This window comes from Schistocerca serialis, chromosome 1 (assembly GCF_023864345.2).
Source record: "Schistocerca serialis cubense isolate TAMUIC-IGC-003099 chromosome 1, iqSchSeri2.2, whole genome shotgun sequence".
Taxonomy (NCBI): domain Eukaryota; kingdom Metazoa; phylum Arthropoda; class Insecta; order Orthoptera; family Acrididae; genus Schistocerca; species Schistocerca serialis.
The window spans coordinates 608,493,852-608,517,416 of NC_064638.1; the positions used below are offsets into that span (position 1 = coordinate 608,493,852).

Here is a 23,565-nt window from a genome sequence, read left to right on the forward strand (position 1 = left end):
AAAATCTATGAACAATGTTATTGTAGATTATGGTCTTGAAAACATTGTGATTAATTGGAGTTTAATTCCCTACTAACAGTGCATAAATTTAACTGTTTCAACTATCATTTATATTGTCATCCCCAGCCGTTATCCTCTAAATTAAATAGCTCAGCATTATTCATAAATGCTATTAGTGTCACTGAATTGCAAGGTCTATTACCAAATTTAGAATATTTTTCCGACCTTAACGCCTAACTTTTATCTTATTTCTGTTAACTGCTGAATCTTAAGTATTATCCATTTAAACCATTACATTCCTAAAACACCATAGACTAGATTTTCATTTTTTACATATCTATGGAAAGGTAACTGGCAGCAAATTGGACATGTTTGCAGATATAAATCTCAAGACTGGTACACATACACTATGTGATGAAAAGTATCTGGACACCTGGCTGAAAATGACTTACAAGTTCATGGCGCTGTCCATCGGTAATGTGGAAATGCAGTATGGTGTTGGCCCACCCTTAGTCTTGATGACAGCATCCACTCTCACAGGCATACATTCAGTCAGGTGCAGGAAGGTTTCTTATGGAATGACAGCCCATTCTTCACGGAGTGCTGCTCTGAGGAGAGGTATCGATGTCAGTCGGTGAGGTCCTCCACAAAGTCGGCGTTCCAAAACATCCAAAGTTGTTCTATAGGATTCAGGTCAGGATTCTGTGCAGGCCAGTCCAGTACAGGAATGTTATTGTCTTATCATCACTCCGCCACAGGCCGTGCATTATGAACAGGTGCTTGACAGTGTTGAAAGATGCAATTGCATCCCCCAATTTTCTCTTCAACAGTGGGAAGCAAGAAGGTGCTTAAAACATCAATGTAGGCCTGTGCTGTGATAGTGCCAGGCAAAGCAACAAGAGGTGCAAGCCCTGCCATGAAAAACACGAGCACACCATAACACCACCGCCTCTGAATTTTACTGTTGGCACTACACATGCTGGCAGATGACGTTCACCGTGCATTCACCATACCCACACCCTGCCATTGAATCGCCACATTGTGTACTGTGATTCATCACTCCACAACATTTTTCCACTGTTCAATCGTCCAGTGCAAGCGAGGCGTCGTTTGGCATTTATTGGCATGATGTGTGGCTTATAGCACACGCTTGACCATGAAATCCAAGTTTTCTCACCTTCCGCCTAACTGTCATAGTATTTGCAGTGGATCCTGATGCAGTTTGAAATTTCTGTTGATGGTCTGGATAGATGTCTGCCTATTACACAATGCCACCCTCTTCAACTGTCGGCGATCTCTGTCAGTCAAGAGACGAGGTCAGCTTGTATGCTTTTGTGCTGTACGTGTCCCTTCAAGTTTCCACTTCACTATCACATCAGAAACAGTGAACTTACGGATGTTTAGGAGTGTGGAAATCTCACGTACAGACATGTGACACAAGTGACACCCAATCACCTGAGCACATTCAATGTCCGTGAGTTCTGCGGAGCACCCCATTCTGCTCTCTCACGGTGTCCAATGCCTACTGAGGTCACTAATATGGAGTACCTGACAGTAGGTGGCAGCACAATGCACCTAATATGAAAAACATATGTTTTTGGGAGTGTCCAGATACTTTTGACCACATAGCATATTTAAGACGTGTTGATACTTGGAGCCCTCTGCTGCAGTAAATACAGATAGTAAGGAAGCACTCTGTTAAACTGTACTCATCTGCTGGCTACAACAAAGAGCATAATGAAATGTCACTTGTGTCACATTGTTGTGCCCATGTATGCTTTTAGTTGTTGTCAACTGTGACCAGCAAATTTTTTGAAAAATGCATCATATTAATGAAGAACTTGTGTGCAAGTTATTTTTGTATCTTAAACTGTAGCCACACACACTGATCAGCCAGAACATTATGACCACCAACCTGTCCAGGTGATAGCATAGTCACCGTGACAAGGAATGACTGCTAGTCAGACACATGCACATGTAGTATCAGTGAGTGTGCTGTATGTATATAGAATGGGGAAGGCATGTGATCTATCTCTGTTTGACCGAGGCCGAATTATGATGACCCGGAGGTGCAGCATTAGCATTTCAGGAACTGCACAACTTGTCAGGGGTTGGAGGAGTGATGTGATGAGTGTCTTCAATGTGTGGTGAAACATGATGAGTGTGTTCAATATGTGGCGAAACCGAGGTGAAACTTTGTCCAGGCATCATGAGATTGGGCAGCCACCCCTCTTTACATATGTTGGACATTGTTTGGTTGCAGACTGGTAAAACAGGACAGGTGGCAAACTGTGGTGGATCTAACATCAGACTCTAATGCTGGGCAGAGTACAAGTGTATCTGAACACACAGTGTACTGAACATTCCTAACAATGAGCCTCCGCAGCTCATGCTTGTGCCAATGTTAACACCACTTCGGCAACTACAACTGAGATGGGCACTGGATGTTGTTGCAGTGGCAGAACATTGCACAGTCTGACAAATCCTGATAGCTTCTTCATCATGCCGGTGGGAGGGCAGGAATGTGTCTTCCTCCAGGGGAACAGCTGTTTGACATCTGTACTTCGGGTGGACACGCCAGCTATTACGTAGGTGATCATAATGTTCTCATGGATTGGTATATACTGATAAGTCAGACATTATGACCACTTGCTTAGTAGCATATAAGTCTACCTTTGGAATGCAATACAGGAACAATTCTGAATAGCATGGATCTAACATGCCCTTGGTAGTTTCCCAGGGATATGTGGCACAAGATGTGAATGCACACATCATGCACTTCCCATAAATTACGAGCCAGTGATTATTGCATGCAGAGCCGGCACTAAATAGTGTCCCATATGAGTTCCATTGGTTGGTCAAGACGTCGACATTAGTTCACTGTCATGCTCCTCAAACAACTGCAGAATGATTCTGGCCTTGTGACATGAACAGTAATCCACCTGGATGATTCCATCGTCATTGGAGAAGATACAAAGCTTGAAACAGTGCTGGTGGTACGCAATTATGGTCACATAGTCGATGGCTGATGCAGTGCCTTTGATTACTATCACAGATTCTGTGTAAGCCCAGGTGAATGACGCTTGATACTGCCACCAGCAGCCTGCTGGTGCATATTTTGAGCAGCTGTTCCCCTGGATGATGACACATCGCAAAATGACCATCAAACCTGGTGTAATGGGAAACAGGATTTCCCTATTTGCAGTCCATATCATTGTTAGAATGATCCCTATTTGCCTCTTTTCTGATTATTTACCTTCTTACTGTGTTCTGTGTGCAACATCACTAAATGGCATTTATATTTGTAATGGGCAGTGATCATAATTTTCTGGTAATCAGTATGTATTACTAAAAATTTTTAAAGAGAAAAAGTTTTTGCAAAAATAAATATAGATATCAACCAGTTGCACAAAGATCAAAGTGAATTGCATGACCAAGGAGAACTACAAAGACCAAGACAGTTACTAAGAATCAGAATTGTAACCAACAATGTGGCTTAATGCACTAAGAAAGGTGAACAAAAGTGAATGAATTGACATTAAATGTAAGAAATCTAATATCCTTGTAGATAAGTATGCAAGAGGTCTTATTATTGACTTCTCAAACTGTTGCTATTGCTCATCATTGTCTAATAAATACTTTATTGAGTTATGATTTATTGCCAAATTAGATTATACTATAAGTGTATAGATGAGCTGAGCTTGAAGAGCCGGTACTTTTCATCAGATACCAACTTCATATAGTGTGATAGATAAACAAAATGTACACAAATCTGTATTCATCTACATTTATGCCATGGCTTGCACAACATTTGAGTGACTAACAACGTGCAGTTTATGCTGAAGCCTTTAGAGGTTTATGCACAGACCTGTGCATGCAGGATTGCTTTCCAAATTGTATCTGCCTCTCTTTTGCAGTAGTTCAGATGAGCATCACTATTTCATCATAGTGTATGCTGGCAATTCAAAGCAGAAATATTGATTCATAGTCTTCATTCAATGTATTGTCAAGTGTTGGCTTCCCAGATAATTAATAGTGTTCTGGGCTAAGCTCTATGTAATCCTAAATCACTGAAACAGATGGGTGCCAGGTGAGGTAAGAAATTCTCACATCTGCTCCAATTAACTAAATTCCCTTTAAACCCTATGACAAAAATATCTGGCAAAGAAAATGATGAAAAGTATTCAGGGCTGTCTTGCCCTCTTGTAACAGTAGGAGAAGCATATATCATTCTGTCGGATGGATGCATATGAATCCAGCACACCTATCAAGCAGGAATTGTAGCCAAGAAGGCCAGTGGGCAGCAGTATGTGGCACAATACCCCATTCCCCTGTATCTCACAGCTGAATTGGAGAGCCACGTATGACTGGCAGTGAGGTACAACAAACTGCAGTCAATGAAACTAATTGTATGGCCGAGATAAGTCTAATTCCATTCACATATACAAGATGAAGCCCTCATGATATGTTTCTGCATGGTTTCATATTGTTTCCAGAGGATGACATAGTTTTTGGTAATTGTGGATTAAGAATCATCACATACCACCATTCCAATAGGATAGCTTTTATATTGTGCCAAGATGGCATTCTTAATTTAAAGTGGGAACCAGCCCTGTATTTTAGATCACAACAGACTGACTGACTGTGGCACACATTTTAAAAAATTCTTTATTCTCTTAATTCCAGCCAAAGCTTTTAGTTGGGAGTGTGTTGCAGAGTGGTTGGCTTATCAACATTTAGTCCAGTGATCTTCCAGCCACAGATATTAACAGTGATATTTTACTTGTTTCTCTACTGAATATGTCCTTCTACACATAAGTTTGAAAACCTGGGTTAGTTAGAATTGGTGTGTGTGTGTGTGTGTGTGTGTGTGTGTGTGTGTGTGTGTTTCATTGTTGTTTGTATTGAGCACAAAGATGTATGCATATGGACACAAGCATTTTAGGATATGCTAACTTTATTCAAATGGAAATTTTTAGTGTATTGTCATTTTTAATCACACGTTTCGCAATATTTTAATATGGTTAGTAAAGGCGTGTACACAAATAAGCCTATTGTTGTAAAATAGAATAAAACAATGCAAAATATTTTTTAATAGGGATCACAATAATAGCAGATATCTTTAAGTGCAAATTAGGTTGATCTGAGTCTTTACTGAGAGGAGATTCCTGTAGCACATGAGTGATGCCATATTTTTCTGGGGCCTATAAATCATTGTTATTAGTTTGGAATTGGACAAGATTAATAGTTGAACTATCTCTCTTGGTCAGAGACTCAGCTGTTGTCTTGAATGTGTCAGCTGTGGTTAGTTTTGGCCTTTTATGAGCATACTTGTGTAATTAACAAATATTACTGTTTCCAGAGAATCTTTTAATAATCTTAGTAACTCATCGACATAAGTCAAGAAACGGAAGAGCATCATGCTCCAAACCTCCTGGATATCGTAGTTCATTCCTGCTAGCTTTCCAGGGATATCTGGCATCAGATGTGTACACACAGGTCATACAATTCCCCAAAATTACAATCTGGTGGTTTACAAGCAGAGAGCTGGCACCTGTAAGCATCCCAGATGTGTTCCATCAGGTTCAGATCAGGCAGATTTGTTGGCCAAGACATCAGTACGAGTTCACTATCACGAATCTCAAACATTTGTAGCACAATTCTGATCGTTTGACACCGACAGTAATTCAGCCGGATGACAAAATCGGCCTCAGCGAAGCATCAAGCATCTGGGGGAGCTGATGGTGTGCAGTCACATTAATGTGATCACCGCCTATATTTAACATCAGTGGGCTATAAACACTCACAGACAGCAGGTGGCAGCACTAGCAATCGAGGGTATATAAACCGTATCAGAGAGACGCAGGAAACAGTGCAGCCGTTGTTGTTAACATGGAAATGGAGCTATTTATTCAGTGATATCCTGAAGGGCACGATTGTTAGCTATTGGGCCGATGGTGGAAGCATTTCCAAAACGGCTGAGTTTGGAACCCGTTTACATGCCGCCACGATTGAAGTATTCCGTGCATGACAGAATGGCACTATCGGTGGCGCACCACAGGCCGTAGATGACACGGGGGAGCGATGGCTGCGGAGTGAGGAGACGTGCAACTGCTGAGCAACTGACTGTCTATATGAACTGAGAGACTACCAAGAGTGTCTCCTCAATGACCGTTCAGCAAGTGTTGCTGCATTTGAGCCTCCATAGTAGCCACCTAGTCTGTGCACCTGTGCCGACTGCTGTTCATCAGTGACTGAGGCCGGAGTTTGCATGTCAGTATCGCAGCTAGAAATCCACTGAGTGGTGACAGATGGCCATTTCAGATAAATCACATTTTATGCTTCAAGGACAGATGGCCTTTGGGTTGTACACCACGAAATGTTTGAAAGCAAACACTCTGTAACAATCTTCAGAAGGATCAGGCTGAAGGGTATTGCCTGAGTGATTTTGTAATTCTATCTCATAATTCTGGAAGCCACAGTTGATTGGCACAAGTATGTCTATCCTTGGGGGTCGTGTTCACTTCTACAAGCAGCTTGGTTTTCCTCAGCACAATGGTATCTACCAGTAGGAAAATGCAGCATGTCATATGGATCTCAGTGTATGTGCACGATTTGAAGAGCACCAGGGTGAATTTACCATACTCCTCTGCAATGAAACTCCCCAGATTTAAGCTGTGGGAACACCTCAATCAGGCTGTTCATGCCATGGTTCCTCAGCCAAGAAACCTGGCACGGCTGACCATAACACTGGAGTCGGCACAGCTCCACATCTCTCTCAGTGCCTTCCAGAACCTCATGGACTCTCTTCCTGCACTTCTTGCTGCAGTCTGCAGTTCCAAAGCTGGTTATTCAGGCAGATGGTCACATTAATGGGACTGGACAACTTTTAAGCAAAACACTGTCATGTTTCAGCACATTTGTGCCATCATCAGTGGGTTTTCTTTATTCAAATCTTTGAAATGTGAACATGATTTAAGTGATAATGAATCTACAAAAATTAAGCCTAAAGACAGTCTGTTTATTGTCATCACCTTAATTTTACATTGTAGGATTATGCAGTACTCTGCACATTATCAGGTACTAATAGCTTGTCATCTGAAACTAGATGATGTTAATGTGAATTTGCTTGGTGAGTTAACACAATGTAATTTTGAAATGCTTTTACTGCCAAATTTGAATTTTGTTCTCTCTCTCTCTCTCTCTCTCTCTCTCTCTCTCTCTCTCTCTCCCTCCCTCCCTCTCTCCCTCTGGCTCTGTCTGTCTCTCTCTGTGTGTGTGTGTGTGTGTGTGTGTGTGTGTGTGTGTGTGTGTGTGTGTGTGTCTGTGTCTGTGTCTGTCTTGTAAGCTATGTGCCTCTGCACAGAATAGTGTAGTTGTTTAGATGGTCAGCAATTGTGCTACGAGAGCTGTTACTTTTTAGACCTGGGAAGTGTTCTGAATATCTTGTTTTAAAGATTCTGCATATTTGTTCTATGTACACTGACTGACAAGTGTTGCATGTAAGTTCACATATGCCTGCTATGTCAAATTTGTATGTAGATGTTTCCTGTGTTTTAGATTTTTCTGTGTTGTGCTGCCTGTCTTAAATTGTTCTTGAAGTCACTGTTTCTTTAAAATATTACCTATTCTGTGAACTATTTTATTATGGTAGGTGAGCATGTATCATTTTGTTTTGCATGTGGGTTGTTGCTCTGTTGTCTTACTTAAGCTCATTGTCTGTGTCTTGTGTTGTTCTGTGTTGTACAAGGTCTTGTGTATATATTTATGGTATATATTTATATATTTGTTGGTTTAGTTTCTCTATCGTATGGGTATCATAACAATTTTCTACAGCTACTTTTTAGCTCCTATGTTTAGTTCAGTTGGATTATGGATGTTTTGTTTAATCTGTTTAGCATGAATCTGAAGCTTGCTTGTTTGTGTGTCAGACGGAGGTTTGATTGATTGCGAATGGTGGGAATGGTGGTGCTTGTGGTTGCCAGTTTTCTGAATATTGTGAAGTCATGAATCAAACAATGGACAACCTAGGATGGAATATTTAAATATTATGAAAAGGATTGATTGCCACTCGCCATAGATGTTGAGTCACAGCAAACACAACAAAAAGACTGCTAAACATATGATGAGCTTTCATCCATCTGTTTATGTTCCTATATTTAAAAACAAAGATGATGTGACTTACCATACGAAAGTGCTGGCAGGTCGATTGAAACACAAACAGACACATACATACACACAAAATTCAAGCTTTCGCAACAAACTGTTGCCTCATCAGGAAAGAGGGAAGGAGAGGGAAAGACGAAAGGAAGTGGGTTTTAAGGGAGAGAGTAAGGAGTCATTCCAATCCCGGGAGCAGAAAGACTTACCTTAGGGGGAAAAAAGGACTGGTATACACTCGCACACACACACATATCCATCCACGCATATACAGACACAAGCAGACATATTTAAAGACAAAGAGACTCATCTCGCCAAATTCCAATAGGAGTTTAACAAGAGAATTAGTAGTTGCAGAAATCACACAAAAAATTAGAACACACAAATCCACCATAATCTCCAATAATAGAGTAGCTAAAGAAATCACATCCTATAAACTAAAATAAAATCTAAAATAACACTCTGCCATACTACAAAGGCAATATAATGGTTATGAATGAGAAGGTATACATAGATAAAGCAGTAGATTTCCTGAAGGACAACAATATTACCAAGTTGACTAGTCACCCAACAGCAACATAACAGAAGAACATTCATTCACGAAAGACTGAAAAACATCAAAAACATATTCATGATGGCCAGATAAAAACAATGACACTGAAAGATCCAAAAGCAATCATTCTAAATTCCGTGCTATATGAACACAAACAAAATATTCCATTAATATCAGCCATTAACTTCAGAACATACACAAACATTCCCAAAGAAAATATACATTTTTGGAAACAATAAGAACCTGGAAAACCCAAACAATTTTAATACAATCAAGAACACAGAAAGCCTTATATCATCCGATGCCACATCAGTGTACACATGCATTCCAATAGACGGAACAATCAACATCATCATGCAAGGACTAAAACGACAAGGCAACATACAAGACACACACATTGATAAAATAGCAAACCATACTTCAGGCCATAACAGCACAACATGAAGGACTGCCAATGGGATCAGCAATTAATGACCTCTTAGCCAACACGTTCATGAACAGCTTAAAAATCTAGATACGAGTATAGGTACTCACCATATAGTGGAGATGTTGAGTTGCAGACAAATACAGCAAAAAGACTACTAATTATGGAAGCTTTCGACCAGAAGGCCTTCTTCTGAAATAGACAAAACACACACATTCACACAAACGCACCTCCCACAGCCAGACACAGTTGTGTGTGTCTGTGTGTGTGTGTGTGTGTGTGTGTGTGTGTGTGTGTGTGTGTGTGTGTGTGTGTGTTGTTTATTTTCATATTATCATTATTCCATCCTGGATTTTCCATTGCAAGAAAATATAAAGTTATACACTGGCATCATTATGGTGATGACATAATATGCCTGATCAACTAATCACCTATACACTTAACAGCTACATAATGAAATAAAGTTACATGCAAAAATTCCCTTCACATTAGGAACAGAAACATACAACATATTAAATTCTCTCGATTCATTCGAAGAACAAACAACATTCACGACTTGACAGTATTCACAAAACCAACAATCACAAGCACCACCATTCGCAATCAATCAAATCATCCACTGCCACCACCAAACAAGCTTCAGAGTCATGCTCCATAGATTACACAGAACACCCATAATCCGACTGAACCACACACACAGGAGCTAAACAAAATAACACAAGTAGCAGTAGAAAAAGGTTATGATATTCATAAGATGGAGAAATCAAACCAACAAATATGTAAATAGAAAAGGAATTAACAGGCCACATATAAAGAAGATCTTTCACAAGACAAAACAACAAACCACAACAGACAATGACTGTATGCAAGACACAACAGAGCAATGATCCACACACAAAACAAAATGCTACATACTCACCTAGAATAATAAAATAGTTCCCGGAATTGGCAGCATTAAAAAAATGGGGACTTCAAGTAGAGGAAAGGACAGACAACACAGTACAGAAAAATCTAAAACACGGGAAACACCACAGATAAATTCAACAGATCAGACATACATTAACATAACATGCAACACTTGTCAATCAAGACAAAAATACAGTAAAGTAAAAGAAATAACAGCCCCCATAGCACATTGCTGATCACCTAATATTCTGCGAGCAACACACAACTAAAATATAAACAATTTTTTTAAAAATACGAAATTCTGCTACAGCCTATATGATTAACTTGCAACAAAAGAAGACTTCCATGTACAGGAGCCATTGACAGAAGGAAACCAGATTATGACCGATTACAGTGCTCTACGCAAAGGCAAACAAACAAAAAGTGTCTTTAGGCTTCATTTTTGTATATTAGTTATCACTTACTACATGTTCACATTTCACAGGTTTGAATAAAGGAAACACCTGATGATGGCACAAGGATGCTGGGACATGATGATGGCACAAGGATGCTGGGACATGTTTTGCTCTATACGAAAAACAATGTTGTGCATAATCTTATATTCAATATTTTTATCTGCAAACATGGCCAATATTTAGTCATAGTGTTTTGGCTCATTGATAAAATAATTTATGGCAATAATGATGAAGGATAATACAGTATGGATTTTTGTTAAGCAAATCGTTATTGATACTAGTTACTTGTATGCAAAGATAGACTGATGTCAGATTGTATTAAACACTGCCTCACATTAAACTAGGTAATGAAAGAATCTTCCATATCTTATCTACTATCTTTTCTCTTTAGTACTGTTTTCGAGAATTGTGAATATTTTTGCAATATTAATGGAAACTGCTAAAAAGGGTGTAATCAGTAAATGTTCATAGTGACATGTCATGTAAAAGAAATACTAACTTTTTTTAGTGATATATGATGTAACAGAAATACAAATTGTTTTAGCTTAGTTAACATCTGGCAAAATCAAGTAAAATGAGTATGTCCAACAAAGTCAAGTACACTTACATCTAAAAGTTAATTGCAGATTCTAAGGAAGGAAGCATTACGTGATTAATATTTGATGATGACTATTGTTTGCTATTTGTATTTAGATTATTTAGTTTCTGGACCAGGCTTATTGTAAGAATTTAGTGTTATAGAACAAAACACTAATAATTTAAGTTATCCTCTTCTCTTTATATGATTGCTTTACTAGAACAGTTCTGATTATTCCTTGAATATGAACCGTTTCTATGTTAAAAGCAGCTCATAAAACACCATGCTGCTGCTACTGCAGTTGCAGCAAGTGGGAAGCAGACTGTTACACGAGCTGTGCCGGATAGCGAAATGGCAGCCATGTTCAAACGCCAACAACTTATTGTACAGCAGCAGAAGGCACAAGTCCAAGTGTCCACACAGGGCAATCTGACACCTGCACACTTTCTGGCACAGGTTGGCATTCTGATGTGTTTTTATTTTCACCATCCAACTTTTTGTTGCCTGAACAACCCATTTTGGGAATGGGATAATTTTTGAAAGATTCTATGTAAAATATAAAAAAAAAGTGATACAATCATACTACGTCAATTATTCATAAACTTGTAAATTAATAATTCTATAACAATGGATATAATTAAAAGTTTTAATTAAGGCTATCCATAACTTGATGAAACTGTGTTCTTGAAGTTTCACCTGCTGATGAATTGCACAATTCGCTATACTTCCTTTTCTCTAGTATTTCAGCAGTTATTTGCAGTATGCTGATGGAGTCATCCCAGATGAACATTCCTCATCATGTGTTTTGTGCGATGCCCGATGTCGACAGGCATCAGTTTGATTCTTATTACAGACAAAATGATGTCAGATTAAAATTTTATATGCCCGTTCAGTAGAACAATCTCAAATTAGTCCAGTGTGATATTCAATATAATGATATGTAAAATATTACCAAGGATAGCCAAATATAAAGAATAACCAGTGCTACTGAGCAATGCGGTAGCAGACAGGCAGTGCGGCCTGTGCTGGCACTCGAGATGGGAAACGTTGGGTACAGAGTATGTACCAAACAAACGTTGACTAATCTTTCACAAGTCTTCTTCATACAGGGCACCTCAGCCCTAAATTTGTCACACAAATTTGGCCAGTAATAGGTATTAAGATCTCCTCTGTCACTAAGAAGAGGTCGTAAAATGTGTTACACCTAAGCAGAAAATGTCACCTTCATTTGTAGAAAATGTCACCTTCATTTGATCTCTCAGTGTGTGTTAGAGCCATGGAGGTGAATTGCTAATAGAGCCTGATACAGCATCACTGTAACATGGTTCTTTAAAATGGCGTAGTGTTTCAGTTCCGTATGCCCGATGTGTCGCAGCCGGATATTTACCCATACGACTCCATACTGTTTGTATTCCACTGTCATGCAGCAGCATTGCCCTGTTGCTGCTGGGACACTGGTTTTTGCTTTCCAGTGCCCCTAGTAGTAGATATTGTTAAACCAATTATGATAGCAGACTAATTTGTGCCAGCTTTATTGAAAAGACAAATAAATTTCACTCAAAAATTCTTTGTAGCAAGAAATAAACTAACAAACATTTTCTGTCAACACTGGACACTGAATGAAATGTGATGTTTGGACTGTTGCAATCTACATATAGTGAAAATGAAATTTTAAATATTTGCTGAACACCAGACAACATGTGCCCAACACCTCTAAGAAGAGATGCCTGATACATCTGTAATGCATGAACTTGACAGATTCTAAGGATTCACAAATTCAAGAAAATTGCTTTTTATAAAGAAGAAATATTCAACTGTTCTGAAATATTACTTGATTTTATTTGTCAGATACAAGCAGATGGGAATTTCCAGCTCAAATTACAACTAGTTAGTAATATAAACATGACTGAACTGTTCCAGGGCTATTGGCAGAATGCTCCTTTACTTCATTTTACACTCTTAGATCATCCTTGACCACTGTCATGGAACTTCATCATGGAGGGTCTCCTTGGTGTGATGCACAGCAGTATAGACTCTGTGGCTACTTGCAATGAATTGGTTTCATCATAAGACAGCCTTTCTCCACCGTATAATGCCCCAGGAACATCTCAACAAAAAATCCAAACACAACACACCAATAATTGGTCCAATTCTCTGACTAACCCTGGTAATGTAACTTAAACTTTATTGCCTACTAACTAGCAATGATCTCTCAATTATATCCTATTATGGGGCAGATGTGTTACGAACTCCCAAATTATTAATTTGCATCTTTGTACCCTTCATATCTGCTGATTCTATAATTGAGTAATCATGGCAAATTTTGAGTAAATTATTGTAATTACTATCCTGGCAGGGTTGCCACCACATGGTGACTGTGTTTCTTTGATAAAAGAATGGCAATATTGACACAATGTCTCAAACCTGATGTCATGCGACACAAATATTGCACAAGAAGACTTGTGGCAGCCAACCAAGAGGCGACCACATTAGTAATTAAACTTATAGTAATAACAAAATTTAGCAACAACATAACAAGTGATAAAAAGTAAAAGACATGAACTCACAAATATTGTGTGGGTACATTGATGCCAGTGATAGTGTTGTAGTGTTAGCAACTGTAACATTATGAGTTAGGCTTACAACAACTGTACATGTGGAGTATGAATTACTTGTATGAACATTTGAGTCAGAGTTGACCAGAAGAATATAATTTGTTGCCAGGCAAATAAACAAAAAGGCAAACCATTGACACGACCTATCGAGAAGAGTTTATTCAAGATTAATTTACATGATACAACTGAGAAATTTCTGAGATGATTATTGTCACAACAACACATACTGTAACTGCAGTATTCAGGATGACTAAGATCAAACAAAACTGACTATTATGAATTTGCATGATCACAGCTATAAAATGGAATTATAGCAGCAATGATTGACAACATTTATCGAGGGTTGTACCTCAGCAGTGAGCGGTTATAACAAGAAAGCAGCCGAGCCAGTAGCAGTAGCTCACCTCTTCACCAGTGGGAGTATAGCAAAATGTGGAAGTAATGGCACACCTCTACGGTGAGATGCTGACAGACGATATTGCAGCAGTCCATCACACTACCACCAAAGAATAGGCATACATGACAGCAGCAATGACCACTGACAATATTAAATTATCCAGTGGGTAGCCGAATGTTTTACAGTGAGAAGTAGCAGACTTTATTGTGAGTGCTTATAGTGTGTCACATACAGTACTGGCAGTAACAATCCATGAAAATCATTAATTGTTTCCGATTTATTGCACAAAGGAATAGCAGTTGCCATATTTAAGTGATAAGTGATAAATAATTTTTGAATAATATATTTTATATTTAGTTAAGCGTGCAAGGATGTAACCAGGATTCTGTCAAGGGGGGACACCTCTGATTTGTTAAAGATGCCTTTAAAAGGGCTCATATTTTTCGTTTATTCTACAGACACATTTATTTATTTTTAATTTTTTGTACGTAATTCGCTTTTGGAAGACCTTCATACAAATAATATTAGTTCTATAAAATTAAGCAAGAAAAACTTTTCTCAAAAAAGCATAATATGTACTCTCAACAGCATGTAAGAAATAACCTGACAGTATGATAACTTCACTCTATTGCCAAATAAATTATAATTATAATATAATATATTGCCTCTTATCAAAACACAGCTCAGTCTTCTAATATACAGTTCACTATCACTTCCTTGAATCGCAGAAGTGGTATGCTAATGGGTGCAGTTGCCCATGCAGGTCGTATAAAATTTCTATCATTTTCAACAAATCAGTATCATTTGTGCCATGTCACTGGCAGGCTCAGAGTTTTCTAGTGCATATTTTGATCTTAAAAGAAGTAAATTCATGCATATTGGGTATTTTTATTTTTTGTACTTAATGACATATTTTACACTTTAATCCTACATATTAATCACCTTTTTCTAACTTTAGTGCATAATATTATGATGATCTGCATAATAACGCATTTTCTCATTTTTTTCTCCATGAAATACGGAATTTCTATAAAGAACGAAAAACCTGACAATAGTGTCAATGTTTTCATCAAGCAGATATAATTATAATCTCATTACTTAGGAGTTCTGTATTATGGCAAACTGTTAAGAAGTAGTCATCCGCTAATCTCTTTTCAAGATCAATTTACACTCTTCTTTCAACTGGAATTGAGCTGAGGAAGTGACTAGGAATGAACAAGCATGAATTTTTCAGGACGCTCGGATTATTAAATGACAGGACTGTTGGAATAAACAGATCTGTTATTTTTGTGTTTGAAAGAGAAACTAGAACAATTTTTTATGGAGAAAATGCAAAGGATCTGTAGCCATTCAACTGAACATTTTCCCTAATTTCGTCATTTCATACAATAAGAGACTAGCCCAGGCATCTACCTAAATTGAAAATGGGAAACCACAGAAATCCAATTTCAAGGTTGCCGGCAGATGGATTCGAGCCACCTCACTTTCCAAATCCAGAGATTGCTAGCTCAGTGCCTTCACAGAGCTACCCTTGTGGTGGAGAATTTGGGAAAAGTTATTGTTGTACAGTGTTTGAAAATAAATTAAAATGCATCACAAATAAAAGAAGGAATTCCGATATTTTATGTTTTTTTTTATTTAATTGTGCATTTCTGATCATTTGATATTGCATGAACACACGATTATTTTTAGGTTAAATTGTGCATGCCATTCTTGGCTTCAGTTATTCTAGTATTACAAGAGCATAAATAGATTTTGGGTGAAATATGTGGAGGAGGGGTTGCAGGGTACAGTTGATTCAGACGAATTCAGGTGGCCCACTGAGGGGGGGAGGGGGGGGGGGGGACATTTAAAACGTACTGTAGAAAGTGCTGTCATGATGTACCCTTTCCACAACCTCCCCCTCAGCCTAGGTAACCAGTGGCAATACTTTTCTATTTGGGCTACTAATTATGGAATTTTAAGCAAATTTTTAAAAGAAATGCAACCATCAACTTTTGGGTGATATTTGTGTTGATCACTGTGATTTTTGGGTGTCACAGACAAATCCAAGTTAATTGTTTATGCACTGATTTTAATATAATGCTATTTGCAATCATGTTTACCATTCCACAGTCTTATGTAATAATGAAAAATTATAGCCCTAAAGTTCTACCAGTCCCCAAATAACGAGTCTAGTGATAACATTAAACAGTTGTAGATATGTAACTGTACTTTTACAGTAATGCATGCATATTTTTAACTTATTGCAATGTTACTGACTGAATCAAAATCATTTTTCTCTTCCTTCGTGCTCCAAATGTATCCAAAATTAGAAGATTTCATAATGGCACACAGCACTAAAACAGTAAAGGCAAATTCAACTGAAAGTAAGAACTGAGCTCAAGTAAGGCTAACAATGTACAGTAGTTGGTCTCGGCTAAAGAAGGGATGCACGATAGCTGATAGTGCTATCAATATTCCTATAGTTGAAATCTACCGGTGACCTTGTTGACATCAATAGCGTGTATACCTTTTTCGTCGTATGATTGTATATACGGTATCTAAAATTATTAGTTAATGGTTTTGGACCAAAGATGGCTCAAAAGGAAAATCAGTTTGCAGTTGAACCATATATGGAGAATTTGATGTGCATATTTACTTAATTAAATCCTAATATGGATACAAAATTCTATCAAATAGGTAACAGACAAAATCAAACAATGAAAACTCCAGGTAGGAATTTCAACAATGTAGGAAATGACAGATTGTTACTTACCATGAAGAAGACACATCAGGTTGCACACAGGCACAATTAAAAGACCCTTACATAAAGCTTTTGGCCACAGCCTTCATCAGTCACACACACACAAGTAAGCACACACAATCGCCAACTCCAGCCTCTCTGCCCAAGATGCTGGAATTGGCGGTCGTGTGTACATGAGGTGTGCTTGCTTGTGTGTGTGTGTGTGTGTGTGTGTGTGTGTGTGTTTTTTCACTGATGAAGACTATGGCCAAAAGCTTTATGTAAGTGTGTATTAATTGTGCCTGTCTGCAACCTGATGTGTCTTCTTTATGGTAAGTAACAATCTCTCATTTCATACATTGTTAACAGACTAAATCAGATAGATGACAGATTCACCGAAATGAACATTACAGTCAACCACAATGATGAAGCAGTGTTCTAAATTTGCTGGGGCGGGGAGGGGGGGGGGGGGGGGGGTTGATAGGCTAGCAGACTAGACCAAGTAAGCAATGTAACATATTGTTTCACTTCCCCACTAAATGGTAAGATAGACAGCAACATTGGAAGAACTGATTGTAATAGGGATTTATTAGCTAATCTTTTAATATCTTCTGTTACTGCAATAAATTTATTGTTTTCCATTGTTGCTGAAAATTTACCGTCATCTGTAACTGCTGATACATTACTAACATCTATTGCTACTAATAAGTTACTGCCTGTTGTTACTAATGATAGGTTACTATCTTGCACTACTGCTACACAAGCTGAGGTACAAACCTCATTGCATAATGATGAAGAAGAACTCTCATTGCATAATGATGAAGATAAGAGTTCTTTTATGCAGTATTCACATAGTAGTACTTACTTACACTTTGAATATATCAGGCATGAGATCAGCGTACAATTGGAGAATTTATATTTTGACCAAAATAAGCCTGTGATTTCAATGAAGAAACATTATTACTTTAAAATTACATTTAGTTTCTTACTTTCTTTGGGCCTTGTCCCACCTCACGTGGGATCGGCCGTGTTGTTATGGATTTGGCGATGTTAAGTGTCAGAGGGTGGCCGGTTGTCCTTCCTGCCCCCCCCCCCCCACCCCCCCCACCCCCCTCGGGACGTAAGTAGGGTACCCCAGCTGTCTGCGTCTAGTTTAAGCTATGAAACAGCGCAAACGTTTTCAAATGTCCGTGGGTCGTGTAACCGAGGCGGAGCGTGGGGTCCAGCCAGTATTCACCTAGCGGGATGAAGAAACTGCCTAAAAACCACATCCAGGCTGGCCAGTGTACCGGACCTCATTGTTAAGCTGCTGGGCGGATTCAATCCAGGGCCAGCGTGCCGACGTGAGTCCAGGAAGCAGTGCAGTGAGAACCTACAGAAAATGTCATGAGGAGAAACCAGTTACTTCAAGCATATATGTTATTCTATACACAATAATGCCAAAAGCTCTTTGGCATTTTGGGGCTGTGAATCATGTTGGTCCACTGCCTATAGGGCAGGGGGACTAGGAGAGGGGGGGTGTTGGCAGGCATTGTTGTTGTGGTTGGATGCTGGTCAAAGTTAGTTATATTATAGGCGATGAAGAAAAGCTACAAGCTGTGTAGTGATATCTGCACTAAGGGACCACTATTTTAGGAATATAGGAAAGACCAAATAACTTGCTTTTAAATGTGGGCACACAGTTTACCAACTATCAGTTTAGGGAGTTCGTAGTGTGGGAAAATGACAGTGAGTAAGAACACTTAAACTTGTTATGAGTTACAAATTTTATTCAAAGATTGATACATTTTTATACATATTGTGTGGTAGACAGCGTAATTGTGCTATAGTGGCTGCAATAAGTTAGTCACAAATTACCATAATCGTGATTACAGGGGCAGCAGATGTGAGGTGCAGAGATGTGAATTAATCATTCAGTAGTTCTGTAAAACGCCTGCCCCCATAACAGCTGATACAACTGAGAAATCATTGCTAGCCGATAGGCAATCAAGTTTAAGTTATGTTGTTATTGTTAGTCAGAGTATTAAACTGATTCTGGGTTCATTGTATTTGGATTTTTTGTTAGAACTGCTCCTGGGGTGTCGTGCATTGCAGAAAGACCATCTATGCTGAAACCGATTCATCACAACTAGGCACAGAGTCTACAGTGCCATGTATCGCACCATCGAGCCCCTCCATGATGAAATCCCAAGATGGTGGTAAAATGAAAGTGTAAAAATGAAGTAAAGGAGAATTCTGCCAATAGACTTGGAACAGATCGGTCACGCTTTGTATTACTAATGAGTCGTAACTTGAATTGTGAATTCTAATCTGCTTGCAATCTGGCAAATAAAATCAGATAATATTCCAGAAGAGTTGAATAGTTCTTCTCTGTGCAAAGCAATTTTCAGAAAGAACTTCTGGAATCAGTTGGGAGTTCTGCCAGCTGAACATAAAAGTGTGCATCAAGATGTCTTTGCCAGATGTGGGGCCCTAGAATAATACAAAATTAAAGAGCTTTGTAGAAATGTAATAGCTTCAATTCTACAGAGGGGGAGCAAGATCATGACTTCTTCTGTCAGATAAATCTACCATTCTAAAACATTATTAAAAATTAGAAATCATTTCAGAGAACTTTATATGCAAAATCTTTCATAATTTTAGATATGAAACCAGCTATTGTTTTCAGTACACCGTCAGAAATTGTTTTTGTGCCTTTGCCAGCATTAGAGAAATGTGTAAGCTCATATCTAGTTCAACTTTGTTGTAAGTATCAAGGACCTATGGGATCAAAGGAGAAAAAGTGTCACAGTAAGCAATATGTTTACTGACACAATACTTGAGTGCGAGTAATGGCCTATCAAACCCTTAACCTTGTTTTTTGTTTAATTTCATTATTATTATTTTAAAAAATTCCTTTATGTTGTGGACCGCTTTCTTCTGCAGTGAAAGTGCTACATTCAAACATGTGGTTCACACTCTAATATCACTCCATATTGATACCTTTTCGCTATTTATATCAGTTTGGCATATAAAGCATTGTTATTATTCTCCAACAGCTAAGAAGAAATAATCGATTTATGTTGTTTTATTAAACTGCATCTCCTGTAATGTGAATTTCTACTTCTGTTATGTGCTTGCCAAGTTTCAGTCACCAAAGAGTAAACTAGCAACCAATGACAATTGCCATGTTAGTAACACCCGTTTCCTCATCCACTCACTTGTTGCACTTGTGACCAGCTCTTCCACTTACAATGAATGCTCACCCTGGGAAAGTAATGCAAAATGTGCAGCTCTAGTCTAAGCACTAAACAATTGCTAAATTATTGTGACTGAAATACTTTAATTTTAATTGTACAATTTGCTCACACTAAGCAAAAGGAAATGTGGAACCAGTAAACAAACTTAAGTCACAGCTGCAGCTGTACCTCCATTGTGCTTGCAAACATGCTCTTGTTGTCGTCTTCTCATCGATAAAGTAGAGACAGCTATACAGTTCCGACAGCTAGAAGTCTTGATTTCTACTTTAACTGATTATATTCACAATATTTGAAAATGTGCTCAGTGAAAATAAGCACTGGGCTAGCCATTCTGCCTCTCTAATTTTAACAATTTTATTAATTGGTTTTTCCATTTCATAAAATTAATTTTTACAAAATCTGTTGACTTGTAATTTTCATGTGTGGACATTGGGCCTCCCATAATATAGTATTTTAAAGCTAATATCATCACTTCTTCAAAGTGCTCATTGTTCTGGTCTTGTGGTCTGACTATAGTGAACGGTTATAAACATGAAACAGATGAGTGGAGACACTAGGAGCAGAAGAGATAGAAGAGAAAGAGAGCAGGAATATGATGTAAGAGGAACAATAATGGATTATCCAAAACAGTGTGTCAGAGATGTGGACAGTATATTGTCCTTTGACTGTTCTGTCTCGCCCGTTCTCAAATCTGAAATCTGAGAGAAAGCAAAGTGTTTCCAAAAGATTGATTGTATTTATTTACTTTTTTCATGAGGTCATCAAATCAATTTATTTTTCATACTTCACACATAATGTTAGTACAGTAATTATACTTTGTAAGTATAATTTGCATAATTGAATTGGGTAGAAAAAAATTTATAGCACTGCTTGGATGAAAGAAGGAATTGGTTGATAGGACACATCTGGAGACATCAGGAAATTGCCTTCTGGTAATGGAGGGATGTCTGGGACTTAAAAATTGTAGTGAGAAAGCAAGATCTGACTGTAGAAACCAGGTTCAAATTGATGTAGGTGCCAGTAGTTATGCAGCGACGAAGATGCTTGCACAGGATAGCCTAGTGTGGAGAGTTGCACATAAAAGTAGTCTTCAGGTTGAAAGCCATAACAACAAAACAATTGGCGCAGCTTATATCTACTTTATATGTTGTTACATTTTTTCACAATATTGCAGCTCATATGTTATGGTTCCAATGATTCATAACATCATCAACATGATAACACACGTCAGAATTCTCGCTTAAACTTGTGAAAGAAAATACACATTTGCCAATAAAAAAATTAATTTTATGTTTAAATAATTCCCTTAACGATTTTGACAGATAATTAAACCAAATCAAACCAATGCTAAGTGGAACTGCTATTTTTAGTTTTGTCTTTTGCTGAAAGTAGTTTTTCCCCTGGTGTTGTGATCATATACATCACTAATTTGTTTCATTTTTTGGACCAGAAAAAATGTAATGTGAAAAGGTATAATGAATGAAAACGTATGTCCACTGCACAGTCCCATAAATCAATCCCATAATAAAGGAAATTCCCATAATATATAATTTTTTTGTTAGAGACTATATTTTACAGTTACCATTTTCCATTCCCAAGACTATATATGTAATTCACATTGGCGTGATGAGAACTGCCTGTTTTACATGTCAGTGACTGAGATTTACATGATGATGAAAGTTCACCATTAGTCACTAAAGATTCCCACTTTTTGTACTGTCTACCATAGAATGAGATTGGGGTATAATTTAAATAGGTTATTATATGGCACTTAATGGGATTGCACTATGTTGTTAATATATTTGAGGAAGAGAAAATGATCAACTGTTGAGCTCTGAGGTACAACCTGTGTTACTGTTTCACTAGAGAGTTGAAAATTTATATTTTCATCTATTTTACATTTTATTTTTGTGATTCATTTATGATTCATCGGTAATGTCACTAAAAGACACATAACTGGAGATCACACTGTTGTACGCTTTCTGTTGTCAAACTAAGATTTGGTATACAAAGTCAAAAGCTTATCTGGCAGGGGTTCCATTAGGGCCTGGAGCTCCGTTCATTTTAATGATTTCAGTTGTTTATTAACACCCCTGACACTAATACTTATTTCATTCGTGTTTCCAGTGGCACGAGGATAAAATTGGGCAATTCTCCTGTGGGTTTTATTTTGTATAGGAACATTTGAAAACAGAGTTGAGCATTTCAGCTTTGCATGTGATGAATGTTCCTGCACAAATTACTGCAGTAAGAGAGATTTGTTTCTGAAGTATCAAACATTTAGTTCACAATCTGTACCCTTCATGTTAGTTCCACAGGAGTCACATTTGTTTGAGATACAGTATTATCAGAATCATTAGAAATGATTTTCAGAGGCTCCAACTATATAGGTCTTGTTTGGCAGACCATGGTTCTGTGTTCCTTGCACTTCTTTTCAGCTTTACGGGGCAAGTATAGCTAATGAAATTTTTTGGCAGACCATTTTTTATGTGTTCCTTGCACTTCATTTCAGCTTTATGGGGCAGCTGTACCTAATTAAATTTATCACATTTCTTTTAGTCTGAATTGTAATACCCTGTTTCTATATTAACATGTATCTATTGTGGCAAAGTATGTTGCACTGGCACATTTGCCATGACAACATTCATTTTATGTAGGTACAATAAAAGGTTTCTAAAAACTTCGTAGCTATTGTTTTTATAGATGCCTATAATTAATGTGATCATCTTTTCTCAGGTGACTTGTTTTTACATTTATATATTCTACCATTATGTTGAACATTATATCAGGTTGAATTATTATGAATACATAATACTTTGTGTATATATTTTCACAGATGGGCACAGAGAGGTCTTATTGTAGTTGATTTAATGTGCAAGTATTTTTGTACCTCTTGGTGTCAGAATGTTCTTACTTGAAGCTTTATCATAAGTTTTATTGTTTCCTTTTGTTTCACCTGTGTTGATTGTTTTATCTAGTGTCAGGTATTTTTTTCATAGCTATATTACTGGAGCTACATTTACTTGTTGTAATTGATTGCACGTTTTGTTTGGCACAATGAGATTTCTGTGAAGTATGGCTATTAACAACTACACTGTCATGAATTGGGCACTGTATGTCTCTTTATTTATTTTCTAACTCTTTATATTTAGAGTTGATTGTTTTTATATTATTTCTTTCTTTTGTTGAGGCATGTTCCTTGTTTTGTTTTTCTTGGCACTAACAGTGCACTGCGGAAAGATTCATCATTTAGGTATTTACAGTTTACACATACTTGTCATGATACCAACACTTACATCTGAAGCACAAATTAGTGCTCAAAAAATTCAGCAAGGTGATCACCATAACATTTTTGAAGAAATATGTCTTGACCAGAATTTCTATCCAACAAAAAGAATGTGTGAAATAGACTGCAAAGTATGAATCTCTGGAAAGTAAATAATTTACATACCTTTAAAGCCCACTGTTCCCATTTTATTAATAATGAACCTATATTTATATACATTTGTGCATG

At 37.7% G+C, this 23,565-nt stretch overlaps 1 protein-coding gene across 4 annotated transcripts in view; it reads left to right on the plus strand.

The window, feature by feature from the left end:
• LOC126477588 (helicase domino) overlaps positions 1–23,565 on the plus strand; it is a 423,343-nt gene that overhangs the window by 342,572 nt on the left and 57,206 nt on the right. For 3 of the 4 annotated variants that reach the window (XM_050103628.1, XM_050103631.1, XM_050103629.1), the window contains one exon: positions 11,343–11,531. In XM_050103628.1, coding sequence (XP_049959585.1) covers positions 11,343–11,531 — 189 coding nt within the window. The remainder of the gene's footprint in view (positions 1–11,342; positions 11,532–23,565) is intronic. The other variant, XM_050103630.1, reaches the window with a different exon arrangement.